This window comes from Typopeltis vanoorti, chromosome 15 (assembly GCF_054136105.1).
Source record: "Typopeltis vanoorti isolate ZY-2024b chromosome 15, IOZ_Tvanoo_1.0, whole genome shotgun sequence".
Taxonomy (NCBI): Eukaryota; Metazoa; Arthropoda; class Arachnida; order Uropygi; family Thelyphonidae; genus Typopeltis; species Typopeltis vanoorti.
The window spans coordinates 5,607,691-5,633,047 of record NC_143563.1 but is presented as its reverse complement, the minus strand read 5'-3'; the positions used below and the strand labels follow the sequence as shown (position 1 = coordinate 5,633,047).

The following is a 25,357-nucleotide window of genomic DNA, read 5'->3' as shown; positions in this document are numbered from 1 at the left end:
CATCAATATTTCCCCATTCACCTGGATCTTCTAAATTTACAGAGACGAACAATGTGTTAGTTTCGTGGTCAACTACAACTAAATCTTCTCCTAAATGTTTTTCACTTAAATCCTGCATCTTGTTATCTTGTTCAACAGTTGTAATAGTACTTTCATTCAAACTGGATGATGTGCATGGTTCGTCAACTCTGATTTCTGATGTATCGAGTTGGTTACAATCTGCATCAGAATATTTTAATATTTTAACAAATTTATTAAGGGCCCCAGTTTGTTTCTTAATATCTGCTTCTTTCGCAGCATGACGCTTATGATTTTGTGCACCAGATAACTTTTTTTAATTTTTGATTCCATTTCTATTTTATACCCAGAAGAAATTATTACACAACACGACACAGAAACGAAACAATAGTCTGCACTGCGCTACGGCCAGTAGCCTATTGAGATGCATACTATTATAAATCTACTGTTGCTATCCTGTAATTACTGCGACATTGTAAAATTTTATTATTATTTTAACTTTGTATACTTGTAATTTCTATTAATTACTTGTGATGTCTTTTTTCTTTATTTTATACTTTATTCTCTGTTATTCTAATGTGCATGCTTTCTCTCTCTCAGAATCTCTCTCGTTTATATTATTACGTGCTATGTTTACAAGAAAGTCAAATAACATTTATTTAAATTACTATGAAATGTACACGAATTTAAACATTAGGGAGATTGCTTTCTCTATCCTTCTATAAAAACTCTTTAGAAAAATTTAGAACCTTTTTTCTTCAACTTTAAAATACTTTCTTTAACACAAAACGTTATCTACTCTCAGTTTACAAATTTTATTTATTAAACTCCAAGCTTACTCGCAAAGAGGTTACCTAAATCTCTCTGTTAAGTTATCTTTACAAATTTGATATCAACTTCTAACATGCCAATTGATTCTCTTAAGGACTTCTTAACCTTATTAAACATTAAACATATATCTTAAAAGTCTTTCTAATACAACTATAAGAGGAATTATATAAACGTTTTTTGAACTTACAAAGGCTCTGTATCTCACAATTAGTCAAAAGTCTTTCACTAAAAGTTCTATGGCAATTTTTCATCTCAGATCTTCATCTGGAATTTTGGCTTCGGCCATATCAATTGGGAATATAGCGGGACTCATACAGTTCCGGAAAAATGTTATTCTCCCACGGCGAAAAGAAAAACTTATGAGAGAAGGTACTTCGGGAAATTTGCCTCGCCCTTTCTCCTCTACTTGGGCTCGCCGAAAATGCCTGGATGACTGCCGTCTCAAGTTGCTTGAATTGCCGCCTCTGAGAAACTGAAAACGCCACCTCCAAGAAAAATGAAACTGTTGTCAACTGTCAATCAGGATCCCTCTGGACTGGAAACTTTTCTCTTCTACGGCATTTGGGACTTCTCCTTTCGTCAATTTGAAAGCCCTGTCTGTGGCCTAGAAGTCGTTTCTCTCTAGCGACGTCTCGAACCGAGAGGCTCCTTTCTGGAAGCGGAAAACTCCTCTCTCAATCAACGTCTGGATCTGGGATGCTCTCTGACGATGTCTGGAAAACCAAGCAGCTCTGTCTCTCTTCGGCAACGTCTGGGACTGGGTAGCTTTAGCAATGTCTGGAATGAGCTGCCTCCTCTTTGACAGTGTCTGGAACCGGGCAGCCTCTCCTGTCTCTCTGTGGATGTCTCTGGAACCGGGCACCCCTCTACTTCTGCAGCAACCTCTGAATCCATGCAGCCCCTTCTGTTTGATTCAGTCCCTTTTTATTATACCTCCTCTGAGACCTTGCATGAAGTTTGGCAACCCCCAAAGAATCAGTATGATTCTTTCATCTTGAGTTTCAAGTTCGGCACGCCTTTTGTTCTCCTCCACTTTCTTTTAATTGTAAGTTGCCGGCCATTGGAAAGTTGTTTGAATCTTTCTGACTGACTTAGCAGATGTTTACACTTAGAGCCTGCAAGCCTTTCTCATACAAACAAATTTTAATAACAATCTTTCTAATGCTGCCATATAGATCTATTACATGCAGCTTCGGCGATATAAACATTGCCTTTGTTTTTAACACTCTAACATATTCTTATTAAAGCAGTATATACTGTTAACTTCCAGAGTGTTATTTATAATAACATCTAAAACAAACTATACAGAGACAAACAAAGTTTATTTTTACAATAGTCACATGGGACTTAACCTAAGTAAACAATCGAATGTAATGTGCTTTGGAATATTTAAGCTACAATCGAGTTTTTACAGCACCATATGACTGGTTAGTATATTTCTGCACATAAAAACCGTTCACCGTTTCACTTTAGATTCTGGAGGCAAGCATTTAGCCTGCTCTAGCTGCAAAATTGTAAACAGACAGCAATATACAATTTTTTAAAAATTTTTATTCAGTGTATCCCGCCTTATTTATTTTAATACTGATCATTCTAAAAATTTTTTTGTTTTAATGATAAAAATTTTGTTTCTTAAAAATGAACTTATAACCAGTTCCCAGAACATGGCGCTCCCTTCGTAGTGGCACCCGCTTGCCACTTCCGCTGGCCCTGATATTAATAATAATAATAATAAGAGAAACAAAACAGAACAATTATTGGATTTTTGTAAAGAAAACGGACCTGTTATTATCTTACACCTCCTAAGACTGATCGTAGAAGAACACTACTCTGCTAGACCCAACTCACCATCTCCCCTATTTAAAAATAAGTTAAGAAATTATAGACTCTTAAAATGTGAAATTATATTCTTGTTGTAATTCTTCACCCAAGCATTGAAAAATGTTTGTTTGCTCAAGGTAAAGGATTTGAGTAAAGGATCAGAAAACAATATAATTAATTTGTAATCAACTGAAAAAACTTTTAATAATCCTCTACACATGCACTGAATGGTATAGATGCTAGGAGATTTCTCAAGTAGATGCAGTCTTTTTGGTGGTTTTGTTTAAATACTACAATGATGTTTGTTTTTGTAGAATTTTGATAATTATGCTTGGTACTTACCACTGTACCAGCCTTGACGAGTGAGGTGTGTTGCCAGAATAGGTGGTGAGCGCTACAACATTGAATGTGCTCAAAGCAAGATATGATAGTTATTGTGATCAATTATTATTATTATTATTATTCAAGCCTCCATGGAGTCAAAAGACATCGTGGGAGGTCCTTCCTAAGAACATAAAGTATGACAAGATTCATCGAGGGGAGGACCCCCCCCTATGAAACACAAAGTCTATCATACCACTCCTTAAACTCATTGACCGTTCTCGCTCTTACCACTCCATCAGGCAATGCATTCTACAGTTCATCCACCCTCCACGCAAAGAAACCACTCCTCACCCTCTTGCTCACAGTTTCCTTTCGTAACTTCCAGGGATGGCCTCTTGTCATCACTCCTTCCCGCTGTTCAACCAAGCGAAAGAACTCCCCAGTGTCAACCCTGTAACCATCTCTCAACAGTTTAAAACTCTGCAGTCCACATTCCCTCAGCCGATCCTCATAACTATCCTTGTACAGTCCTGAAACCATCTTTTTCATCCGTTTTGTATCCTTTCCACAGTTAATTTATCCCCTTCAAATCCTGGGGACCAAATCTGAGAACAATAGTCTAAGTGTGGTCTGATCAGAGACATACAATGGAATGATAACCCTTTTATCTCTGCAGGTCAGTGTCCTTCTCATAATTGCAGCAATCCTCTGTGTTACCTTCACCACCTTTGCAATATGTCCCCTAAATTTCAGGTTTCTATCAATCATCAACCCCAGATCTCTTCTCTCCCCTACTTCCTCCAGTATAACTCCTCCCATAGAGAATGTAGCATCCCATCAATGTATCCCAAACCTCAAGACCTTACATTTTGCTCCATTAAACTGATATCCCCATCCATTTGCCCATCTATCTAGCTTATTCAAATCCTCTTTCAGGGCTACCACATCTGCACCATTACTAATAATCCTTCCCAGCTTCGCATCATCCGCAAACAACTGAATACCCCCTGATATCCACTGGCAATGTCATTGATATAAAGGTTAAACAATACAGGTCCTAGTACTGAGCCCTGTGAGACTCCACTTGTAACCCTCTGCCTCCTTGAAACAGCTCCGCCATATACAACTCTCTGATACCTATCAGACAGCCAATCCTGAATCCAGTTGACCAATCTGACATCCAGACCCATGTGCTGCAACTTAAATATCAGCATATCATGTGGTACCCTGTCATATGCCTTCGCTAAGTCTAAGAAAATTGCAGTATATGCCTTTCCCTTCTAATGTTCTTGTAACTTTATTATAAAAGGCTAGCATATTGCTAAAACAAGAGCACCCTTTCACAAATCCATGTTGACTCTCACAGATAACATTATCCTCATCTGCCCAATGCTGTATACGGTCCCTCACTACTTTCTCCAAGATCTTAACAACTACTGATGACACACAGACTGGCCTATAATTAGACACTTCCAGTCTGTTACCACCCTTATGCAATGGCACTATCGTACCTTCCTTCCATTCCCTGAACATCTTTGCCAAAGCCAGACTTTCATTGAAAAGCCAGGTTAAAGGCACTAGCAGTTCCCTAGCACATTCTCTCAAAACTCGTGGTGAAATACCATCCAGTACCAAAGCTTTACTGACATCCAGAGTACTCAGTATCTGAAACACACTCTCCTCCTGTACCTCTAAACCTCGAACCAGCCTTATCCCTCTAGCATTAAAACTGACTCCTCTAGGATGAAATACTCCAATAAAATGTTCATTGAACAATTCCACTATGTCATCTGCATCAGTCACTCTATTCTCGTTTTTATCCCACAATATCATTCTTCCACAGTCATTTCTCCTCTTACTGGCCACATAGCTAAAAAATTCCCTAGGTTTTTCTTTGGATCCTAGGGCCAATCTCCTCTCATATTCCAGTTTCGCTTCCCTTACCACACTCTTCTGGCCTGTGTCTTATATTCTTCATGCATCTTCTCTTCACCTGTCTCCTTATATCTCTTCTACAGCCTCTTTTTTCGCATGTAATTCCTGTTTAATATTGTTTGTCACCAATTTACTCCAAATTGTGTCCTCTTCTTCACTCATGGTATACAACTTACCATTGCTGCTAAGAAATATTCTTTCACAATTTCCCATGCACTAATGATATCCCAGCCTTCCAATTCCTCTCAATGAGTATTCAAACTCCCATGATGAGTTTTTTTCACTATTTATGGAAGCCTGGAAGTAATACTAATACGAAATAAGTCAACTGATGTCTGATTTGTAATCTAGAATGAAAAAATTGAGGATCACACGTGATGCTTGGCCATACAATCAAAAACTAAATAGGACAATTTTAGTTTAGCCAGTTAAACTGGCAAGAACTATGAGGAGTAGAGCTGATGTTGTGGCCTTACAAGAAGACTTGAATAGATTGAATGAATGATCATGGGAGTGGGGATGCCTGTTCAATGTTGCATAATGTAAGGTTTTAAAATATGGGAAACAAAGATGGGATGTAAAATTTATGCCTGGTTGGGATATATTTCTGTAGGTGAAGGAAATAAGAGATCTTGGAGTTGATGGTGGATAAGGATATAAAATTTAGAGGTCACAATGCCAAAACTGTGAGAACAACACAACAAATTATGGCAAATGCAGAGGTAACAGACTAGTAGACGTAAGGAGATTCTGATTCCATTGTATAAGGCTCTGATTAGGCCATACATGGAGTACTGTGAACAGATTTGTTCACCTGGCTTTCAAAAGGATGACGAGATGTTGGAAAAGGTCTAGAGGCAATTAACTAAAGTAGTTTCTGATCTCTGGAATGTTGAATTTGAGGAAAGGTTGAGAAGATGCAATTTACAGTCTAGTGGATAGTAGGAAGAGGGGTGACATGACAGAGTTGCAAAAGTTAGCAAGGAGTCATTATAAGATCAATGTTGATGAGGTTTTTCATAAATTGGTGGGAGATCAGGGGAGAACAAGAGGTCATCGCTGGAAACTGTATAAGAAGGGTGTGAATAAGGAGGGAGCAAGAAGCAAGTTTTTTGCATGCCAATCATAAATGATTGAAATGCCTTGGCTGAGAGTGTGTGGTGTCTGCAGAGAATCTGAATGTGTTTGAAATTTGAAATGGACCTCCAAAATGAGTCTTTGACTCCTTCTGGTCTTAAGGTAATAATAATAATAATAATAATAATAATAATAATAATAATAATAATAATAATCTTCTTCTTTGAGTGCCATCTCCTATCGGAGGTCGGCAACCACCTTGGCAAATTTTGAACAATCCTCAGCCACTCTAAACAGTCCCTCAGAGCTCATGCCAGTCCACTGTCTGATGTCTGCCAGCCAAGATTTTCTTCATCTTCCTTGTCCTCTTCTTCCATTTATCTTCCCCTTTATAAGCAATTGAAGTATTTTATATTTTTCATTATGAAGTAGGTGACCAAGATATGCAGTTTTCTTTCTTTTTATGGTATCTAAAAGTTCACGTGATTTCCCCATTTGTTCCAGTACTTTCTGATTGGACGTTTTTGCTGTCCATGGGATTTTTAACATTCGTCTGTATAACCACATCTCAACGGCTTCAAGTTTTTTTATTGATTTGTCTTCAAGGTCTAAGTTTGTGCACCGTACAGCAGTATAGACCATACATAGCATTTAACCATGTGTACTCTAAGCTCTAAGTTTAAGTTGTGGTGACACAGTGTTGATTTCATCAGGAGAAAATTTTTTCTTGCCATTTCAATTCTAACTTTTATTTCCATTTCTGGATTACATTCTTCGTCTAACCAGCATCCAAGATATTTAAACTTTGTCACTCTTTCTATTCGTTTCCCATTTAAAGAAAGTGCTGAATTAAGAATTGGTTTCTTGCCTTATGACCATGAATTTAGTTTTGGTGATATTCATTTTTAATCCCATTTTTTCACTCTCTTCATTCACTAGTTCCAGAAGATTTTGAAGATCCTGAATATTGTCAGCTAGGAGAGCTGTGTCATCAGCATATCAGATGTTACTGATAATTTCACCATTTACATTAATCCCTTCCTCTATTCCTTTTAAGATTTTTTGAAATATGGCTTCAAAAATTTTCAAATATGGTTCTTCTTTTTAACAGTAACACATCCTTACTCCGCGTTTGATGTTAATGGGATCTGTAATAATGTCATCAACTTGAACAGATGCCTTTTGGTTCCAATATAAGTTTTGAATGATCCTGATGTCTTTACCATCTAATCCAATTCTCTTTAATAGTGCAATCAGTTTAGTATGTTGGACTTTATCAAATGCTTTCTAAAATTCAATGAAGCAAATGAATACTTCCTTGTTTTGATCAATACATTTTTGGAATAAGATTTGAGAGCAGAAAAGTGCCTCTCTTGTTCCCAAACCTTTTCTAAAGCCGAACTGGGTATCACTGATAGTGTCTTCACATTTTCTGTATATTCTTTTTTGAATTATTTTCAGGAATATTTTGAGAACATGACTCATTAGGCTGATCATTCTATAGTCATTACAAGTTTTTGCATTTGCTTTTTAAGGTAGCATGATGAAGGTTGACTCTAACCAGTCTTGTGGGAATATGCCAGTATCATAGACCTTATTAAATAGCTTTACTAATATAGCAATGTTGTTACCTTCTAATAACTTTACTATTTCTGCTGGTATTCTATCAGGGCCTAAGGCTTAACCATTTTTAGCTGAGCTCAATGCACATTCTACCTCTGATCTTAGAATGCATGGACCGTCCTTCTGTTCATAAGTATTTTCTGGGCTCTGTCTGTTATCAGAAAAGAGTTCTTCAACCTATTTCACCCATTCTTTATTTTGTCATCTTTTTCAGATATTATTTCTCCCTTTTTGTTTTGAAGGACACATAGTTGTTTATTCTTAAATATACCTGAGGTCTCTTTCAGCTTTTTGTGTAGATTAAAACTGTCATGCTTTTCTTGTAGAATTTCAACTTCTCTACATTTTTCATTCATCCAGATTTCTTTTGCTTCTTTGATCTTGCCTTTAATAATTTTTTGAACCTCTTTATATTTTGTTGGACTGTGATTTTTATATGATCTGCATTGATCCATGAGAGAAAGAATTTTGTCAGTTATCCAATCTTTCTTTTTTACTGTTCTATCAGGACACAAGGTATTGGTACATTTCTCTATGAAGACATATTTTAATTTGTTATTAATAATAATAATAATAATAATAATAATAATAATAATAATAATAATAATAATAATAAAATTATAACTGAAACAACTAAAGCTGCAAGAACAGCATATCCATTAACTGTGTAGGTTCTCAAGCCAGAATGCCTGCTTTGTGGGAGATGAAAACTTGAGTTTCCAGGAAAGTGTGGCTGGTTGATTGAAATTATGACTGAAACAATTGAAGCTATTAGTCAGTATTATGCCTCTTAATTTGTGTGTGTGTGTGTGTGTGTATATATATGCGTGCATGCGTGCGTGTGTTCTCTGGGCAGTTTTGCCTATTTTGCAGGAATAAAAACCCAGCTTCTGGAAACTACTCCGTATGGGACCAGCTAACTCACCTTTAGCTTAGTTCCTTATAAGGGTTCTTTGCATTCCTCAGAAAATATGATTTTTTTCAACTAATGAATAAATGTTCCCATTTTTGTGACTGACTGCAAAGGGACAAAGGGGTTCAAACGGTATACATTTTTAAGTAATTTGCTAATGGGATGTGATCATATGGTGGATGCAATTATTTCATATCCTTTTTTGATCATTAATGATTAGATGCAGTTAAATAATGTCAAGATAAGATATATAATTATTTAGTAATTCTTGCTTCATCAGCTGAAATTTATGATGATTGTACAATCATCAGGATAATTTTAAGAAATGATTAAAACTTAACAAATACTTCTAATAAACCCAAGGGAAAGAAGGTAAATTTCATGAACAGCTCACCAATACTGAACTGAACTGAATCAGCACCAATAAAATCTTGAGTGGAATTAGCTAAGTCAACTTTATTAAGGAATGTGATGAAACTCATATAACTATAGAATTTACTTACCAAAACAGATTCCTGAAACTCGTGGATCAGGAACACTTGAGAATAATCTTGTGCCACTTTGAATGTTACCACGAGAAGCAAAAATTACCTACAAATAGTTTACAAAAGTCAGAATCAAACAAATTCAACATTGGTAAAGATAACTTCTGTATACACTCAGTTAGATTTGAATTAGAAACACCTCCCCCGATTTACATATTCAGTGTGATAACAAATAGCATCACATACAGTTGCTATAAATGGACACACCTATCCTTTGTATGTAATCAGTAAAAATGCCAGTGATGGGGAAACGTATCAATGTAAACTAATTTGACTACAGGCAGATAGTAGTTTGGGCCTGGAGGACAGGTACCAGTATTTCGGAAACAGCCACACTTGTTGGTTGCTCCAATACTACAGTATCAATGATGTACCAGGACTGAATTAACCATGAACAGACATCCAGCGAAATGGCTCACGTTAGTCAGCCATGCGTGGTTGATCCTAGAGGTGAGTTTCAGGTGTCACGACTGGTATCTCAACAATGATGTCCAATAGTCACACAGCTCACCCACAGTACAACAGCAGGGCAGTTTGACCCATTTCCACATGACCTATGCATTGTATCTTAAGAGCTTAGCCTGGGATTCCACAGCCAGAGACCAAGAATAGTACCCATGATGATGGCCAGGTATCGCAAACAACGCCTTGCATGGGCCAAGGATTGTTGGCAGTGGACCCTCGACAGATGGAAGAAGGTTGTCTGGAGTGATGAGTCCCATTTCCTGCATAAACAGCATGAAGCCCTATTTCCTGGTTTCACAGATGGGGTTCAACAGGCCAGTAAAAGCGGTGTTATGGACTGGAGAGTTTTTTCCATGGCACTCCCTAGGTCTGTTGGTTATCATCCCAACAAATGCTGAATGGTGAACGCTAAAGGGACCTAATAGCCGGCCATTTCCATCCATATCTGCAGGAGGTCTACCCAGACCACTATGCTATCTTTCAAGAGGAAAATGCACCTTGTCATTGGGTTCATACAACTACTGAGTGGCTGAAGGAACACAACAATGAATTCACCACATTGCCTTGGCCACCAAACTCCCGACTGTAACCCAATTGAACATGTGTGGAATGTGCTAGAACAGAGTGTGAGAACTGTTGATCTTCTTCCACAGAATGAGTGTGAACTGATCAAGTTGCTGTAGCAGATATGGATCAAGTTACACATGGAGGATGTTAGAGACAGCTTGTAGGCATCTGCAAGCCATGATTGCACAGAGAGGTGGACCAATGCATCATTAGGTAGGTGTTCCTAATGCAAAGCTAACTTAGTGTATATCACTGAAAAAAAAATTATTTATTGTCAAGAATTCTCATTTGAACATCAAAGTCCTAGAATTTGGCTATATAAAGCTTTCTTTCAAATTCTAATCTTTTGTTTGATGGATTTGAATGGGATAAATTAACCATGGGAAGAGAGTAGAGGCAGATAACAAAGACGATATCAGCATTGTGCAATGTTAATTACAAAGATATACTGAGGGAATGTGGATTGTGAAGTTTGGTAGATAGAAGAAGGAGAGGTGATATGACTGAGACATTTAAATTGTTGAGAGGTAGTTACAGAGTTTATTATTATTAACACCAGACCTCAATGCAGTCAAAAATCAAAGACTCATCATGGGAGGCAAACAATGTTACACACAAAGCCCATCACTCCATGCTTTAAACTCATTCAGTGAATTCATCACAATGTCAAGCAAAACATTCCACTGACCAACCACTCTCCATGCAAAGATCTACTCCTTATTCCCTGCTCACGACCCATATACAACTTCCAGAAATGATCCCCTGTTGTTACCCCCCCCCTTCTTCCCTGCTATGAAAGATTTCTTCCACATTAACCTGGTAACAACACTTTAGCAAAAAATTTAGGAACTTCAGAAAAAGTAGCCAAAGCGTGCATTGCTTACATTTAATGCTGGCTTACCTTATCTGCTCTGCTAAGTATCCACTTCCTACCCTCTCTTTTCCAAGTGTTTACAAGGTTTCTCATACCTGCAAATTATAATTTTCTAGTCAGATGAGGAGATCTGCTAAAATACACCTAAAATAACACAAAATATACATCTGCTGCCACAACTATTGTCAATAAGGTCCTAGCAGACCATACCTTGGATACCTTATACAGAATCAGAAGAAAACAAACCACCATGCTCCATCACAGCAAATACAGACTTGAAATACTCTTTTTAGAATCTGCAGCAGACTTCAAAAACAACTCAATCTTAATAAATATGGTTGCAATAAATTTCTCAAAATTTGGGAAACTTTAATCCTTAGGCTCCAAACTAATGTCAAAGGCTAGCCAACAGCACCCATAGAGGGTGCCCCTCATAAGAATTTAGTATTTATTTATTATTATTATTATTATTGTATTATTATTATTATTGCCAATTATATATTTGGTTTAATCCTTTATCCAAGTGTAAGCAAGCAAAGTTTGCATCTGAAGTATTTTCAGGACTGGGGCAACTCATGGTAAAGGTGGTATAAATTCTCACCACTTGCCTTAGTATCTCCCATAATGCAAAGCACATCTCCTTGCAGACATGTATAATGCTATACATTAAGGGAAGGGCTATTACCCAGACCGGTTTCAACCTTTATTGAGGTCTCATCAGTGGGAGCCAGACCCAGAGGTGGGTATGGCTCTCACTGGTATTAAACCAAATATATAATTGTTAGCATAGCCAAGTGAAAAAACTTCCATCAACTTATCTCTAATCCAGAGAATTTTAATAATAAGGTGTGACACCTTTTGGCAACTGGTATAGATAAATATGATTTCTCCATTAGTTCCACCTTTGTATCATCTGCAAACAGCTGCATGTTACCAGTTAAACCTATCCCAATATGATCAACATACAAATTAAATAACAATGGTCTCAAAACTGACCCTTGCAGCACACACTTGAGACTTTCCTCATTTGAGACACTGCCCCTCCATATACAACTTGCTGATACCTATCTGATAGCCATTCACCTATCAAACTCACCAGTATATCGTCCAATCCCATTTGCTTCAGTTTAGTGACCAACTTGTGGTGTGGCAATCTATCAAGTCTTTGCAAAATCTAAGATACCACTGTATCTTAGATTTTGCAAATTTGTAAAACATGACCTCCTTTCAGCAAACCCATACTGACAAGCACATATAATATCCCTGTTATCAACCCACTTTTGTATCTTTTATGTCACCAACCTCTCAAATACCTTAACTACAACTGCAAATATACAGATTGGCCTATAATTTGTTGCCTTAGCCTTATTACCACCTTTGTGAAGTGGAACAATTTTGCCTTCCTTCCACTCCTTTGGGACTTGTGATGTTGCAAGACTCTCGTTAAACATATAAGCTAAGGTGGATGCTAACTCCTCGGTACGTTCCCTTAAGACACATGGTGATATGTCATCAAATCCTATTGCCTTATTGATATCTAGCTTACTTAACTACTCATATACCATTAAGTATTCTCTCATTTCATTCTCTATGTTTGGGATTCTGATTTCATTCTAAGGATGAAATACACTGATAAACTGCTCACTTAATTCCTCGACTATATCCTCTGCAGCAGTTACCAATCTCTCACTTTATCCTTTAACAGCATCTAACCATAATCATTCTTCCTTCTACTTGCCACATATCAAAAAAATTCTTGGGTTTTTCTTGGGCTGATTTTCTAATTTCTGCTCATACTGCACTTTTGCTGCCCTTACCAACTGAGTCATTCTCCTATTCTTTATACTCATCATGCAACTGATTATTACCCTAATTCATCTTAAGCTGCCTCCAAAGTGCCTTCTTCTTTTTCCAAATTTCATGCTTAATTCCACTCGTTCATCCACTGTACACCCCTTATTCAGCCTTTTGACTTTCAGAATGCATTCACACAGTGATGCTGTTATGCGCTTCTTTGTCAGTTCCCAAGAAGCATTTATTTCCTTACTGTTCAACTCCTCATTCCATGCTATAGCTCTAAGCTGTCTCCTAAGCTTGTCATAATCATCAGCTTGAACTTCCAGATATATTATTATTTATTATTATTATTATTATTAAACAAGACCTCATGGAGTCAAAGACTCATCTAGGAGGTCCTTTTATCTTACACACACATCTCATCATACCGTGTCTTAAACACATTCAAACTACTTGCAGACACCACGCTCTCAGGCAAGGCATTCCAATCACTCACAACTCTGCACGAAAAAAACCTGCCTCTCACTCCCTTACTCACACCCTCCTTATACAGTTTCCAGGGATGACCTCTGGTTCTCCCCTGATCTCCCACTATTCTCTGTAGAACTTCTCCACCATTGATCCTATAACAACCCCTTACCAACTTGTAGGTCTCTATCATATCTCCCCTCTTCCTTCTCTCCACGAGACTCTGCAAATTACATCTTTTCAATCTTTCCTCATACTCAACATTCCAGAGGTCAGAAACTACCTTAGTCAGTCGCCTTTGGACCCTTTCCAACATCTCTTCATCCTTCTGAAAACCCGGTGACCAAATCTGGGCACAATAGTCCAAGTGTGGCCTAATCAAAGCCTTATACATTGGAACAAGTATCTCCCTACTTCTACATGTCAGTGTCCTCCGCATCATATCCTTTCCTCAAACAAGTCTTCATGTGGCTAGCCACGACCTATGTGATCACTTCATGAATACTCTCACCAACTGGAGGGGAGTGCAAAACTACACTCAATTACATCCTCTGATGAAATTATTAGATCTAAAACAAGCCCTCCTCTACATACTGCCTGAGATAGTTGTCTCTCAATAACTATTCATTCCAATCTACATCACCAAAATGAAAATCACCCATAATAATCACCTTTACCTTGTTCACTAACTGAAGTTTCTTCCTCACTACCCTCCACATCCCCTTGCCAATAACAACAACCGACAAAATATCTCTTCCTGTCAACCTCCTCCTCCTCCTCACACCACAATGCCTCAAAACCATTGCCACTATTTTCCTCTTTCATGTCTACCTTCTGTGGACGTAATTCCCTTGCTATTATCAAGGGAATTACGTCCCTCTAGAACTCCCTCTCCCTTCTTGTCCTTTCCATCCTCACAAAAAACACTGTACCCTTCCATTTCAAACAAACTTAGTCAGTGAAACAATTTCATCTCCCTTATTTCTGATACACCTGGCATTTGCAAAAAAGCCCTACCTGAGCCACTTGTTGATTGTGATTTTCCCACTACACCTGTCCTTGCCCAATCACCTTTATTACTGTTTATCACATATATCCACTGAGTTTCAACTATCCTACTTGCATCTTGTTCTATTCCATTTCTATGGTAAATGGTTAGTAGGAAAATCACAAACATCTATGGTCTAGGCAGGATTTGAACCTGCAGCCTCTTGGCTGGAAAGCAGATACTCTAACCACTCGGCCAACCAGGACAGCAGAGGGTGAGGAGTGGTTTCTTTGCATGGAGGTTGGTTGAACCATGGAACGGATTGTCTGATAGAGTGGCAAGAACACAAACGGTGCATGAGTTCAAGGAATGGCATGATAGACTTCAGTGGGTCTCCCACAATGAATCTTGTGAACTCTGTGGAGGTCCTGAATCATAATAATAATAATATTCATTTATTTTTTTTCATTGAAATTTTTTAAGAATCTATTACAGAAATAAAGATATGCCAAAAATTTAATACTTGTTATGAAAAGTCACAATTGATTACTATATTCATTAAGTCATCTCCATGGAATCACATAACTACTGCAATAAATTTAATTAATATTTCCAGTATTTCAAAAAAGATAAATTGCATGCAGTCAATACACCTAGTGAAACTGAAGTGTAGCATTCAAAGGTGACCCTAAATTCCTAAATAGAACATCCATTCTAGCCCCAAGTGGGCTAGAATGGATGTTCTTGGCTGCTATGCCCAAGTTTTGAGGATGAGTTCTTCTCAAATATGAAGCAGCTTCATGCAACCAAATTTACTGAGGTCTGGATAGTTCCCTAAGTAGTTCTAGATAGGTCTTTGTATTTATATTTGCTATGGTGGAGTAAGGTGATCTTTTTAACAGCATATTCTGTGATATCCCAAGCATGCTCATTAAGCATTGAGTGTTAGTAGTTGTGGAACTAGTTGCAGTCCTTGTCCTCAGCAATTCTGATGTTGACTGTCCTGCCAGTTTGACCATATGGTAGTTTGTAACTGCAAGGTACCTGGTAAAAATCTGCATGTTAAGGGACTGTAGCTGATCTTTGGGATCAGCTACAATCCCTTAACAGCCAATGTATAAACCTTACACCATCTCTACTCATGCTATTTTTTTAATATCTCAGTGATCCTTGACTGTTTTACTCACTTTTGAAATATGTTCCCTGAGAGCAGGCAAGGGATGCCAATTTTTTATATATAAAATCTTGGTATTCACCTGTAAATAAAATCTTGGTATCCACCTGTAAACTGTTCTACTATGGCCAAAAGAGACAGAATAGCCCAAATCAGAATTACCGAGCACAAGGACATCATGGATTCTGCCTCAGCCTTAAGGAACTACCCAAACCTGAACAAATTTGGTTGTATGAAACTGCCTAAAATCTGGAAATCATGCATCCCTAGAAGCATCAACAAGAACACTATTTACAAGAACAAGAACAATCAACAAGAACACTGGAGGAGGTAGGGGAGACAAGAGATCTGGGGTTGATGATTGATAGAAACCTGAAGTTTAGGGGACATATTGCAAAGGTGGTGAAGGTAACACAGAGGATTGCTGCTATTATGAGAAGGACACTGACCTGCAGAGATAAGAGTGTTATCATTCCGTTGTATAAGTCTCTGATCAGACCACACTTGGACTATTGTTCTCAGATTTGGTCCCCAGGATTTGAAGGGGATAAATTAACTGCGGAAAGGATACAAAGACGGATGACAAAGATGGTTTCAGGACTGTACAAGGATAGTTATGAGGATCGGCTGAGAGAATGTGGACTGCAGAGTTTGGTGGATAGAAGAAGGAGAGGTGATATGATTGAGACTTTTAAACTGTTGAGAGGTGGTTACAGGGTTGACACTGGGGAGTTCTTTCGCTTGGTTGAACAGCGGGAAGGAGTGATGACAAGAGGCCATCCCTGGAAGTTACGAAAGGAAACTGTGAGCAAGAGGGTAAGGAGTGGTTTCTTTGTGTGGAGGGTGGTTGAGCCGTGGAATGCATTGCCTGATGGAGTGGTGGGAGCGAGAACGGTCAGTGAGTTTAAAGAGTGGTATGATAGACTTTGTGTTTCTCAGGGGGGGACCTCCCCTCGAAGAGTCTTTTGACTCCTTGAAGGCTTGAATAATAATAATAATAATAATAATTTACTTTATAATCACTGTTTTTGGTTGCCATGCTTATCCAGTGTAGCCTGCATGCACATATCAGTTTGTACAGTTACTTAATGATGGCAATTTCACTTTGCCAAAATATCAGAAATATTACATGTATTATAATTTTGAAAGTTTATTTTTCACTTGGTTAGACTATAATAAAATTAGTTTAATCCTTTATCCGAGTGTGAGCAAACAAAGTTTGCACCTGAAAGTATCTTCAGGACTGGGGTAAAGTAGTACAACACCAGGCAACTCGTTGCAAAGGTGGAGCAAGCTGACATCACTCCTATCTCAGTATCTCCCATAATGCAAAACACATCTCCTTGCGGATAATGTTATGCATTAAGGGAAGGGCCACTACCCAGACTAGTTTCGACCTTTATTGAGGTCTCTTCAGTGGGAACCAAGTCCAAGTAGAGATACCAGGTAGAAGCATTAGCAAGGTCATCTCCACCTATAGGAGTTGCCAAATGGTGTGCCATCTTTTTATTAAATTACTCTGGATTTAGAGAAAGATGTTGAAAGTTTATTTTACACTTGGTTAGACTATAATAAATTTAATCGAATCCTTTATCCAAGTGTGAGCAAACAAAGTTTGCACCTGAAAGTATCTTCAGGACTGGGGAAAGGTAGTACAACACCAGACAACTCATTGCAAAGGTGGAGCAAGCTAACATCACTCCTATAGGTGGAGATGTTTATTCACTTTGAAATATGTTCCCAGAACATCAACTCCCTGTTAACATGATGAAGCAATGATTCTAGGAGTAGAAATCTTTTCCAGGATATGAATCCTGGGTGTATAGTGTGAATTCTTTTGTGAATTGTGCTACATTTTTTCTCAGTAACACAAGTGTTCTTTAGTGGTTCTGATTTGGAGTTTCATCGTTATATATTGTGTTATTTTTCAGTTACTGAGAAGGCAGGGTCACAGTGAGCAGCGGGGGGATTCCCAACCCAAGGGTGGAAGGGGTGCACCGCACCCAGGTAACAACATTGATAGGGCGGCATTTTATGTAGCTAATATCTAATTTGGATTACGCAATGCAGTATTAGGGGGTGGCCGATAAACGTTTGCACCCGGGCAGCAAATACCCTTGGTGTGCCACTGGTCAGCAGCATTTGCGGTGGAAGAGAAGATAAGTTTTCGCTATTTAGTATAGTTGAATATAGTGTTTATATTATTTATATATATATATATATATATATTTAGTATTCATATATATATATAATACAGTATTTATATAGCGTTTATATATATTTAGCATTTATTTAGTAGTTCCTCGGCAATAAGGAATGATGGCGGCTTCAGCTGCAATCACAAATGGCATGTCACCAAGTCCTCCGCCATTTAAGAACTCTATTATACGTAATTCATTTTACTATTACACGTGACATAATAAAGGACTTTGTGGCATGCAGTGCTTGCAGCATGTATGAGTGCTGGGAGTTGGATATGTGGAGGAGGGAGAGAAGGGGGAGTGTGTATATGCACAAAATATAGGCAACGGGAGGAATTCAATGAATTAGATATTTCGATAACTGACCTAGTTGCATCAGGGAGGAAATGAATGTCGGGAGACGACTAGTGTGATAGGAGAGAACGACAATGAAAATATAGATGAGAAAATAAGAGTCAGGACTGTGGAAGGCTTGAATGACTGTGAAGTTTTAGGAGGTGGTCTTGATTGGGAGAATGAATGACAAGTAAATGTGACTAACTTGCAGAGAGGGATAGATGAGCTGAAAGAGGAAGTAGAATGTCTTGTGAATGAGATGAGAAGTATGAAAGTGAATATTAGGAGAATAGAAGTGATCAATGCAAGGCAAATCAGAGTAGAAGTGAGACAGAGTTTTGGGAATGATAGAAGAGGAGAGAATAGAAACAGTAGAAGAAATAAGAAATGAGAGAGAGGTTGGGAATGATAGAAGAGGAGAGAACAGAAACAGTATGGGAGAGAAAATGAGAGGGAGAGAAGTATGGGAATGCTAGAAATGGGAGTGCTGGAACCAGGGATAGAGTGATGCCAGGACAGCAGGTAAGTAGTGGAACACAGAGAAAAAGGGTTAGTGGAGAGAGAGAGAGAGTGAGGGATGCAGGTGAGCAATCAAGGAATAGAGTGGTAAGAGATGTGATGTATGGATTGTCGATCTATGGTGTGCAAGATAGAATGCCAGAGGTGTGTTTGCCTGGAGGGATGATTGAAAATGTGACTACGGCAATTAAGAGGGGTGAAAGGATGGATAAAATGATTGTGAAGATGGGCATGAATGACTTGAGAGGCAATGTAAACCGGGCGGCGAGAGATCTGAGATTCTTCCTTGAGGTTGTACAAAAGAAAACGTACAGAGGAGACTGTGTGTGTGTGTTACCCAGGTATGATAGTGACAAGCTGAGCAGAAGAGCAGTAATACTGAATAGCATAATAGCCAGAATGTGTCAAAAGAGAGGATTGGAATATGTGGATGCTTGGAAGGCATTTGAGGACAGAAGGAAACTGTATGCGAGAGACCACTTGCATTTGAATGAGGAAGGAATCTGGAGAGACTGCTGTTTTCTGAACAAGTCAGTGTGTCACTGCAGGGAAACTAGAATTCCTAGGGCAGATGGTAGTAAGGGTGGCCTCTTGTGAGATGAGGGAAAGGGGGATGACATCAGGTAATACTGAGTCCAGTGATGTCGAGAGGGGACAATGATTGGTATAGAAGCATTGAGATTTTTATGCTTTACACTAATGCCAGGAATACCAGAAATAAAGGAGAGGAATTAGTGGCTCTGATAGCATCAGCCTGGCAAGAGATTATTGGGATCTCTGAGACGTGGTTGAAGGAGAATGATATAATAACAGGAACCGAAGTGCAGGGTACACCATTTTTTGTCAGCATAGGAAAGGAAAATGTAGAAGTGGAGTACTGCTTATGATAAGTGATGACTTATGTCCTCTAAGAGTGGAGGCGTTGGAAGGCACTGACACTAATAGTTTTGAAAGCATATGGTGTGAGGTAGAAGTGGCCAGGGCAGGATATTTTGTGAGGTGTGGCTACAAACCAAGGAGCACAAAGGGTGGGGGGAAGGAGATGTTTAGGCAGTTGAGCTTGCAAGTGCAAGAAGAATGATTGTTATGGGAGATTTTAACTACAGTAGTTTAAGCTGGGAAGAGGAAAATGCATGTAGTAATAAGGAGATGGAATTTCTAGAATTCTTGAGGGACAAATGTCTTAAGCAACATGTAATAGAGAGAACAAGAGGTTAAAGAGTTTTGGATTTGGTCAAAGCATCAGAAGAGCTGATAATAACTGAGATGATATCTCTCTCACCAGTTGGAGAGAGTGATGTGGTTTTGACTTGGAAGATGAATACACATGAATAGTCTTAGGTATCAACTAGGGGTAGTTCAGTGTAGGGCAGAATTGGAAGGCCATGATATCATTAGTGCTTGGGAAATCATGAAGGAATATTTGTTAGCAGCAATAGTAAGTTGCATTCCATGAGTGAAGCAGCGTGACACAATTTGGTGTAAAGTAGATCAAACAATATCAAACAGGAACTGCAGTTAAAAAAGAGATTATGGAAAAGATATAAGGAGAGGGGTGGAGGGCAGATATACGAAGAATATAAGATGCAGGCCATGAGATGACTAATATAGTGAGGAAGGCAAAACTGGAATATGAGAAGAGATTGGTACTAACTAAGATCCAAAGAAAATACTAGGGAATTTTTTAGCTATGTGGCCAGTAGGAGGAGAAATCATTGTGGAAGAATGACATTGTGGGATAAAAATAGGAATAGAGTGACTGATGCTGAGGACATAGTGGAGTTGTTCAATGAGAAATTTATTGGAGTAATTTAATCGTGGAGAAGAAGGTTTTAATACTAGAGGGATAGGGCAGGTTCAGGATTTAGAGGTGCAAGAGGAGAGTGTGTTCCAAATACCGAGTAATCTGGATACCAGTAAAGCTGTGGGACTGGATGGTGTTTCACCACAGGTTTTGAGAGAATGTGCTAAAGAACTGACAGCTGCGTTGAGCTGGCTCTTCAATAAAAGTCTGGCTGTGGGAAAGGTACCCAAAGAATGGAAGGAAGGTAAAATAGTGCCGCTGCATAAGGGCAGTAGCAAACTGGGAGTGTCTAATTATAGGCTAGTTTGTATGTCATCAATAGTTGTTATGGTCTTGAAGAAATTAGTGATGGACTATATACAACATTGGGCAAATGAGGGTAATGTTATCTGTGAGAATCACCATGGATTTGTTAAGGGACATTCTTGCTTTAGTAATATGATTGCCTTATAATAAAGTGACAAGAGCAGTTGATGAGGGAGAGGCATATACTGCCTTTTTTTTTTTTTTTTTTGGATGTTGCAAATGAGTTTGACAGGGTGCCACATGATAAGCTGATATTTAAGTTGCAGCACATGGCTTTAAATATCAGGTTAGTCAAATGGATTCAGGATTGGCTGTGTGATAGGTATCAGAGAGTTGTGTATGGTGGGGCAATTCAAGGATGCAGAAGGTTACAAGTGGGGTTCCACAGGGCTCAATACTGGGACCTGTATTGTTCAACCTTTCTATAAATGACATTGTCAATGGATTGCAAGGGGATATTCAGTTGTTTGTAGATTATGTGAAGCTGGGAAGAGTTATCAGTAATAGTGCAGATGTGGCAGCCCTACAAGAGAATTTGAATAAACTAGACAGATGGGCAAATGAATAGGGGTATCGTTTTAATGCAGCAAAATGTAAAGTCTTGAAGTTTGGGATCCATCAGTGGGAGGATGCATACTCAATTGGAGGAAGTAGGCTACACAAGAGATGTGGGGGTGATGATTGATATAAAACTGAAATTCAGGGAGCATATTGCAAAGCTGGTGAAGTTAACCAAGAGTATTGCTGCAATACTGAGAAGGATGGTGACCTGCAGAGATAAGAGTTATCATTCCATAGTATAAGACCCTGATCAGACCACACTTAGACTATTGTTCTCAAATTTGGTCCCTCCCCAGGATTTGAAGGGGATAAATTAACTGTGGAAAGGGTACAGATGCAGAGATGGTTTTCAGGATTGTACAATGTCAGTTTTAAGGATCAACTGATTGAATGTGGGCTGCAGAGTTTGGTGGATAGAAGGAGGATGGTAGGTGATATGATTGAGACTTTTAAACTGTTGAGAGGCAGTTACAGGGTAGACATTGGGTATTTCTTTCAACTGGTGGAACGGCGGGAAGGCACAGTGAAAAGGGGCCATCCCCAGAAGTTACGAAAAGGAAGCTGTGAGCAAGAGGGTGAGGAGTGGTTTCTTTGCATGGGGGGGGGGGGTTGAACCATGGAATGAATTGTCTGAGAGAGTGGTTAGAGCAAGATTGGTCAATGAATTCAAGGCATGGTATGATAAACTTTGTGTTGATAAACCAAGATGATAAATTCCACAGGCCATTTATCATCTTGGTCACTTACCTATGATCCTCTCCACCACACGAAACCTAGGTGACCACACCTGAGCTCAGTAATGCAGATATGGTTATATCAAACCCTTAGAGAGATGAATGATAACTTTCTACTTATCTCTCCTTATCTCAGAGATAAGGAGAAAGGTGACCTGCAGGCACACAAACAGTACAAAGAACTGGCCAGAAGTGTAACTAGTGTGGTAAGAAAAGCAAAATCAGATTACAAAAGGAAATTAGCAATGCAAGCTAAAGAGAATCCCAAACAGTTCTTTCGATATGCTGCAAGTAAAAGAAAACATGTATACGACATAATGATTTTAAGGAATGCTGATGGTAGGGAGGTAACTGAACCAGTCGAAATAGTAGAATTACTAAGCGAACACTTTGCAAGAGTATATCATCCAGGAAGTAACATTTCAGGAATAAGGGAACCAATAGCTTATATGGTAATTAAGGTGAATGAAATGGAGCCGAATAGTACAATATATTACAGAACTTTAATGTGAATATATCATTGGGATTGGATGGTATTCCAGTTTGAGTCTTATGTGAAGCGGCAAAGGAATTGTCAGTGCCCTTGACCATATTGTTTAATTTAAGACTCAGCTCTGGGTTAGTCCCATGGAGGTGGAAAGAGGGAGAGGGGGAATAGTTTCTTTGCATAAAGGAGACTCCAAGACTGCTGTTGCAAATTACTGACTGATCAGCATATCAGGAGTCATTGTCAAGGTATTGGAGAAGTTAGTCAAGAGCAAAATACAGGAATGGATAGATGGAAATGGGATACTGTATTGGGACAACAAGGCTTTGTGAAGGGTTGATGCCTCAGTAACTTGCTCATATTTTATAATAGAGTGACAGCTGAACTGGATAAGAGTAATGGGTTTATAGTGATACTGCTGGACTTTGCTAAAGCATTTCACAAAATACTACATGGAATTCTAATCAGTAAACTGCAGCACATGGGCATGGATATAGGGTTGGTGAGATGGATAGAAGGGTGGTTAATGGAGAGATATCAGAGAGTAGTTTATTCAGGAGTAGAGTCCAAAAGATAGCCTGTGACTAGTGGTGTGCTGCAGGATTCTGTTCTCAGACCACTGCTATTTAATTTGTTCATTAATGACATAGGAAAGGATCTGAGAGGAACTGTTCATTCATTTGCTGATGATGCAAAGTTGGGTAGAGCAATAGTGAAAACACATGATGTCAAAATGTTGCACGATGATTTGGATAGATTGGCAGACTGCACTAAGGAGAATGGATGTCAGTTTAATGTGGCAAAGTGTAAGGTATGCATTTTAGGGTGAAAAGATTAGCAGCAGTATACAAAATTGGTGGAACTATACTTCAGGAAATTGATGAAGCCAGAGATTTTGGAGTGTTGGTGGATAAGGAGTTGAAGTTTAGGGAGCACATAGCAAAATTGGCTAAATCAGCTCATCAGATCAGTTGGTTACTGAAGAATACTTTGACGGGCAGAGAAAGCAGGTTATTGTTCTTCTTTATCGAGCCTTGATAAGACCCCATCTTGACTACTGTGCACAGATTTGAGCACACGGTAGTCAAGATGGGGGGGGGGCTTTGAAATTGGTTGATAGGCAGAAAAGTGGTGATATGATTGAGACATTCAAATTACTGAGGATTAACACCAGACCTGTTCTGAAAACGTTTTCAGAACAGGTCTGGAGGTGAGTAAACATGGAAACTGAGCAAAAGCGTAGTTAGCCAGGGTGCTAGAACTAGGTTTTTTACTTGGAGAGTGGTGAATGAGTGGAATAAACTGCCAGAGTCTGTTGTGAGTACCATGACTGTGAATGAGTTCTAAGCAAAGTATGATAAATACTGTGCAAATGTTGAATAGTTCTTGACATGATGTTTAGGGCCTCCCTCGATGAGCCTAAGGACTCCTTGGAGTTGCCCGTAATAATAATAATAATAATAATAACCATGTAATCCTTTGACCTGCTTGACCATTCTTGCATATATTCTTTAAACTTCAATTCCCTACCCACCAATACCCCTATATCCCTAGCATCATTAAATTCCTGGAGTGCAGTTCTATTGATGTTGTAATCTTTTCATTCCAAAATGCATAATCTTACACTCTTCTACTCGTACATTAAACTGGTACCTTGTATCTTCACATACTCCCTAAGAGTTAATTATAAATAGGACCATAGATAATCGAGGATTCTAAATCTAATACACAATTTTCATGTTAAATTAGGACATTATTTTACTGTAACAAAACTATCTATATAAAAAGAATGTTTCTCTGATGTTGTCTTAAATAGAATATAGCTTTGATGTAGTTAATTTATTTAATTTATTTATTGTATTTTTTTTTTTCACTAGAGCTCAGGCCAGTGGAGTAATCGTTGATCAAATCATTGTCTCTTCAGCATACTGTGTGAAATGTAATTTGGCTTGCCTCTGTATACTGTATATATGTATATACTCCAGATGATGACATTAATATGAAGATCGAAATGTCGGGAAATTAAACGTATTATTTATAATACAGTTGTAGAGTCCATAATTTCTGTAAAATGAATCTTTTGAGTTGTATTTTTGCTACATGATATTACATCCTATAGCCATTGAAAAATTCCCATGCAGTGCTAACATCCTTCCCTCATGCCAGAACAAAGCTTCATGCTGCCTCCTAAGCCTGTTATAATCAACTGCCATGTTCCACATAATCCCTTCTTACTAAAAATTCAACATGTTTGGCAAACTCCTAAGTTGAGACTGTATTAATATTCATTCCAATTAGTGGTGATGTGGCTACATTATGGACAGATCTTCTGATCCTATAATCAGACCTACATGTCTTAAGCCTCAAATCTCCTCCATCACATCCTGTTACAAGTAATTATTTCTTGGTAGCTGAATAAATTCCATTTCTTTTCTGTCACATAATCTTTCCTTCTTCCAATCTATGTTTCCATAAATGAGGGAGGGCACTAGTGAGCCAAGCGCTGCGGACGCGATTTGAAGAGTTCCTGATTCAGATAAGTTTTACTAGGAATAAATAAGTATATATATGGGTAATTGTTTGTGTAAGAGTGGTTTTAAACGTGGTACGCTACCGGTATTATTAGTGTGGGTGATTTTTCTTGCCTAAACTAATTACGAAATCGTTATTATTAGACCTAGTAACCTGCAGAGAGGGGAAAAAAAAAAAATGGCGCCGGCATTGCCATTCCATGATTTTAATTTAGATTTCAGTCGTTTCATTAAGTGTGAGGTCTGTTATATGTATTCCTTCAATTACATAAATGATTTGTGGATGTTTAGTGAACATTGGAAGAAGGGTGTGTGCGAAGTGTGACCTGAACGAGGAACTGATAAATGCAAATATGAAATTGATGACAGAAAGTGTTAGTACTGATTGTGTCGCGAGTGCACGTTTGAAAGAGAAGGATAGTGAGAAAAACAGACGAAAAAATGTTAAAAAATCAGGA

General features: G+C 38.4%; 1 protein-coding gene across 1 annotated transcript in view; it reads right to left on the bottom strand.

Moving 5' to 3' along the window:
* Positions 1 to 25,357, bottom strand: part of LOC150098324 (medium-chain specific acyl-CoA dehydrogenase, mitochondrial-like) — a 254,840-nt gene that overhangs the window by 216,880 nt on the left and 12,603 nt on the right. The window contains exons 2-3 of the mRNA XM_090405151.1: positions 9,046 to 9,133; positions 2,698 to 2,705 (exon numbers count right to left, since the gene is read on the bottom strand). Of these exons, the coding sequence (XP_090261277.1) occupies positions 2,698 to 2,705; positions 9,046 to 9,133 (96 nt within the window). The remainder of the gene's footprint in view (positions 1 to 2,697; positions 2,706 to 9,045; positions 9,134 to 25,357) is intronic.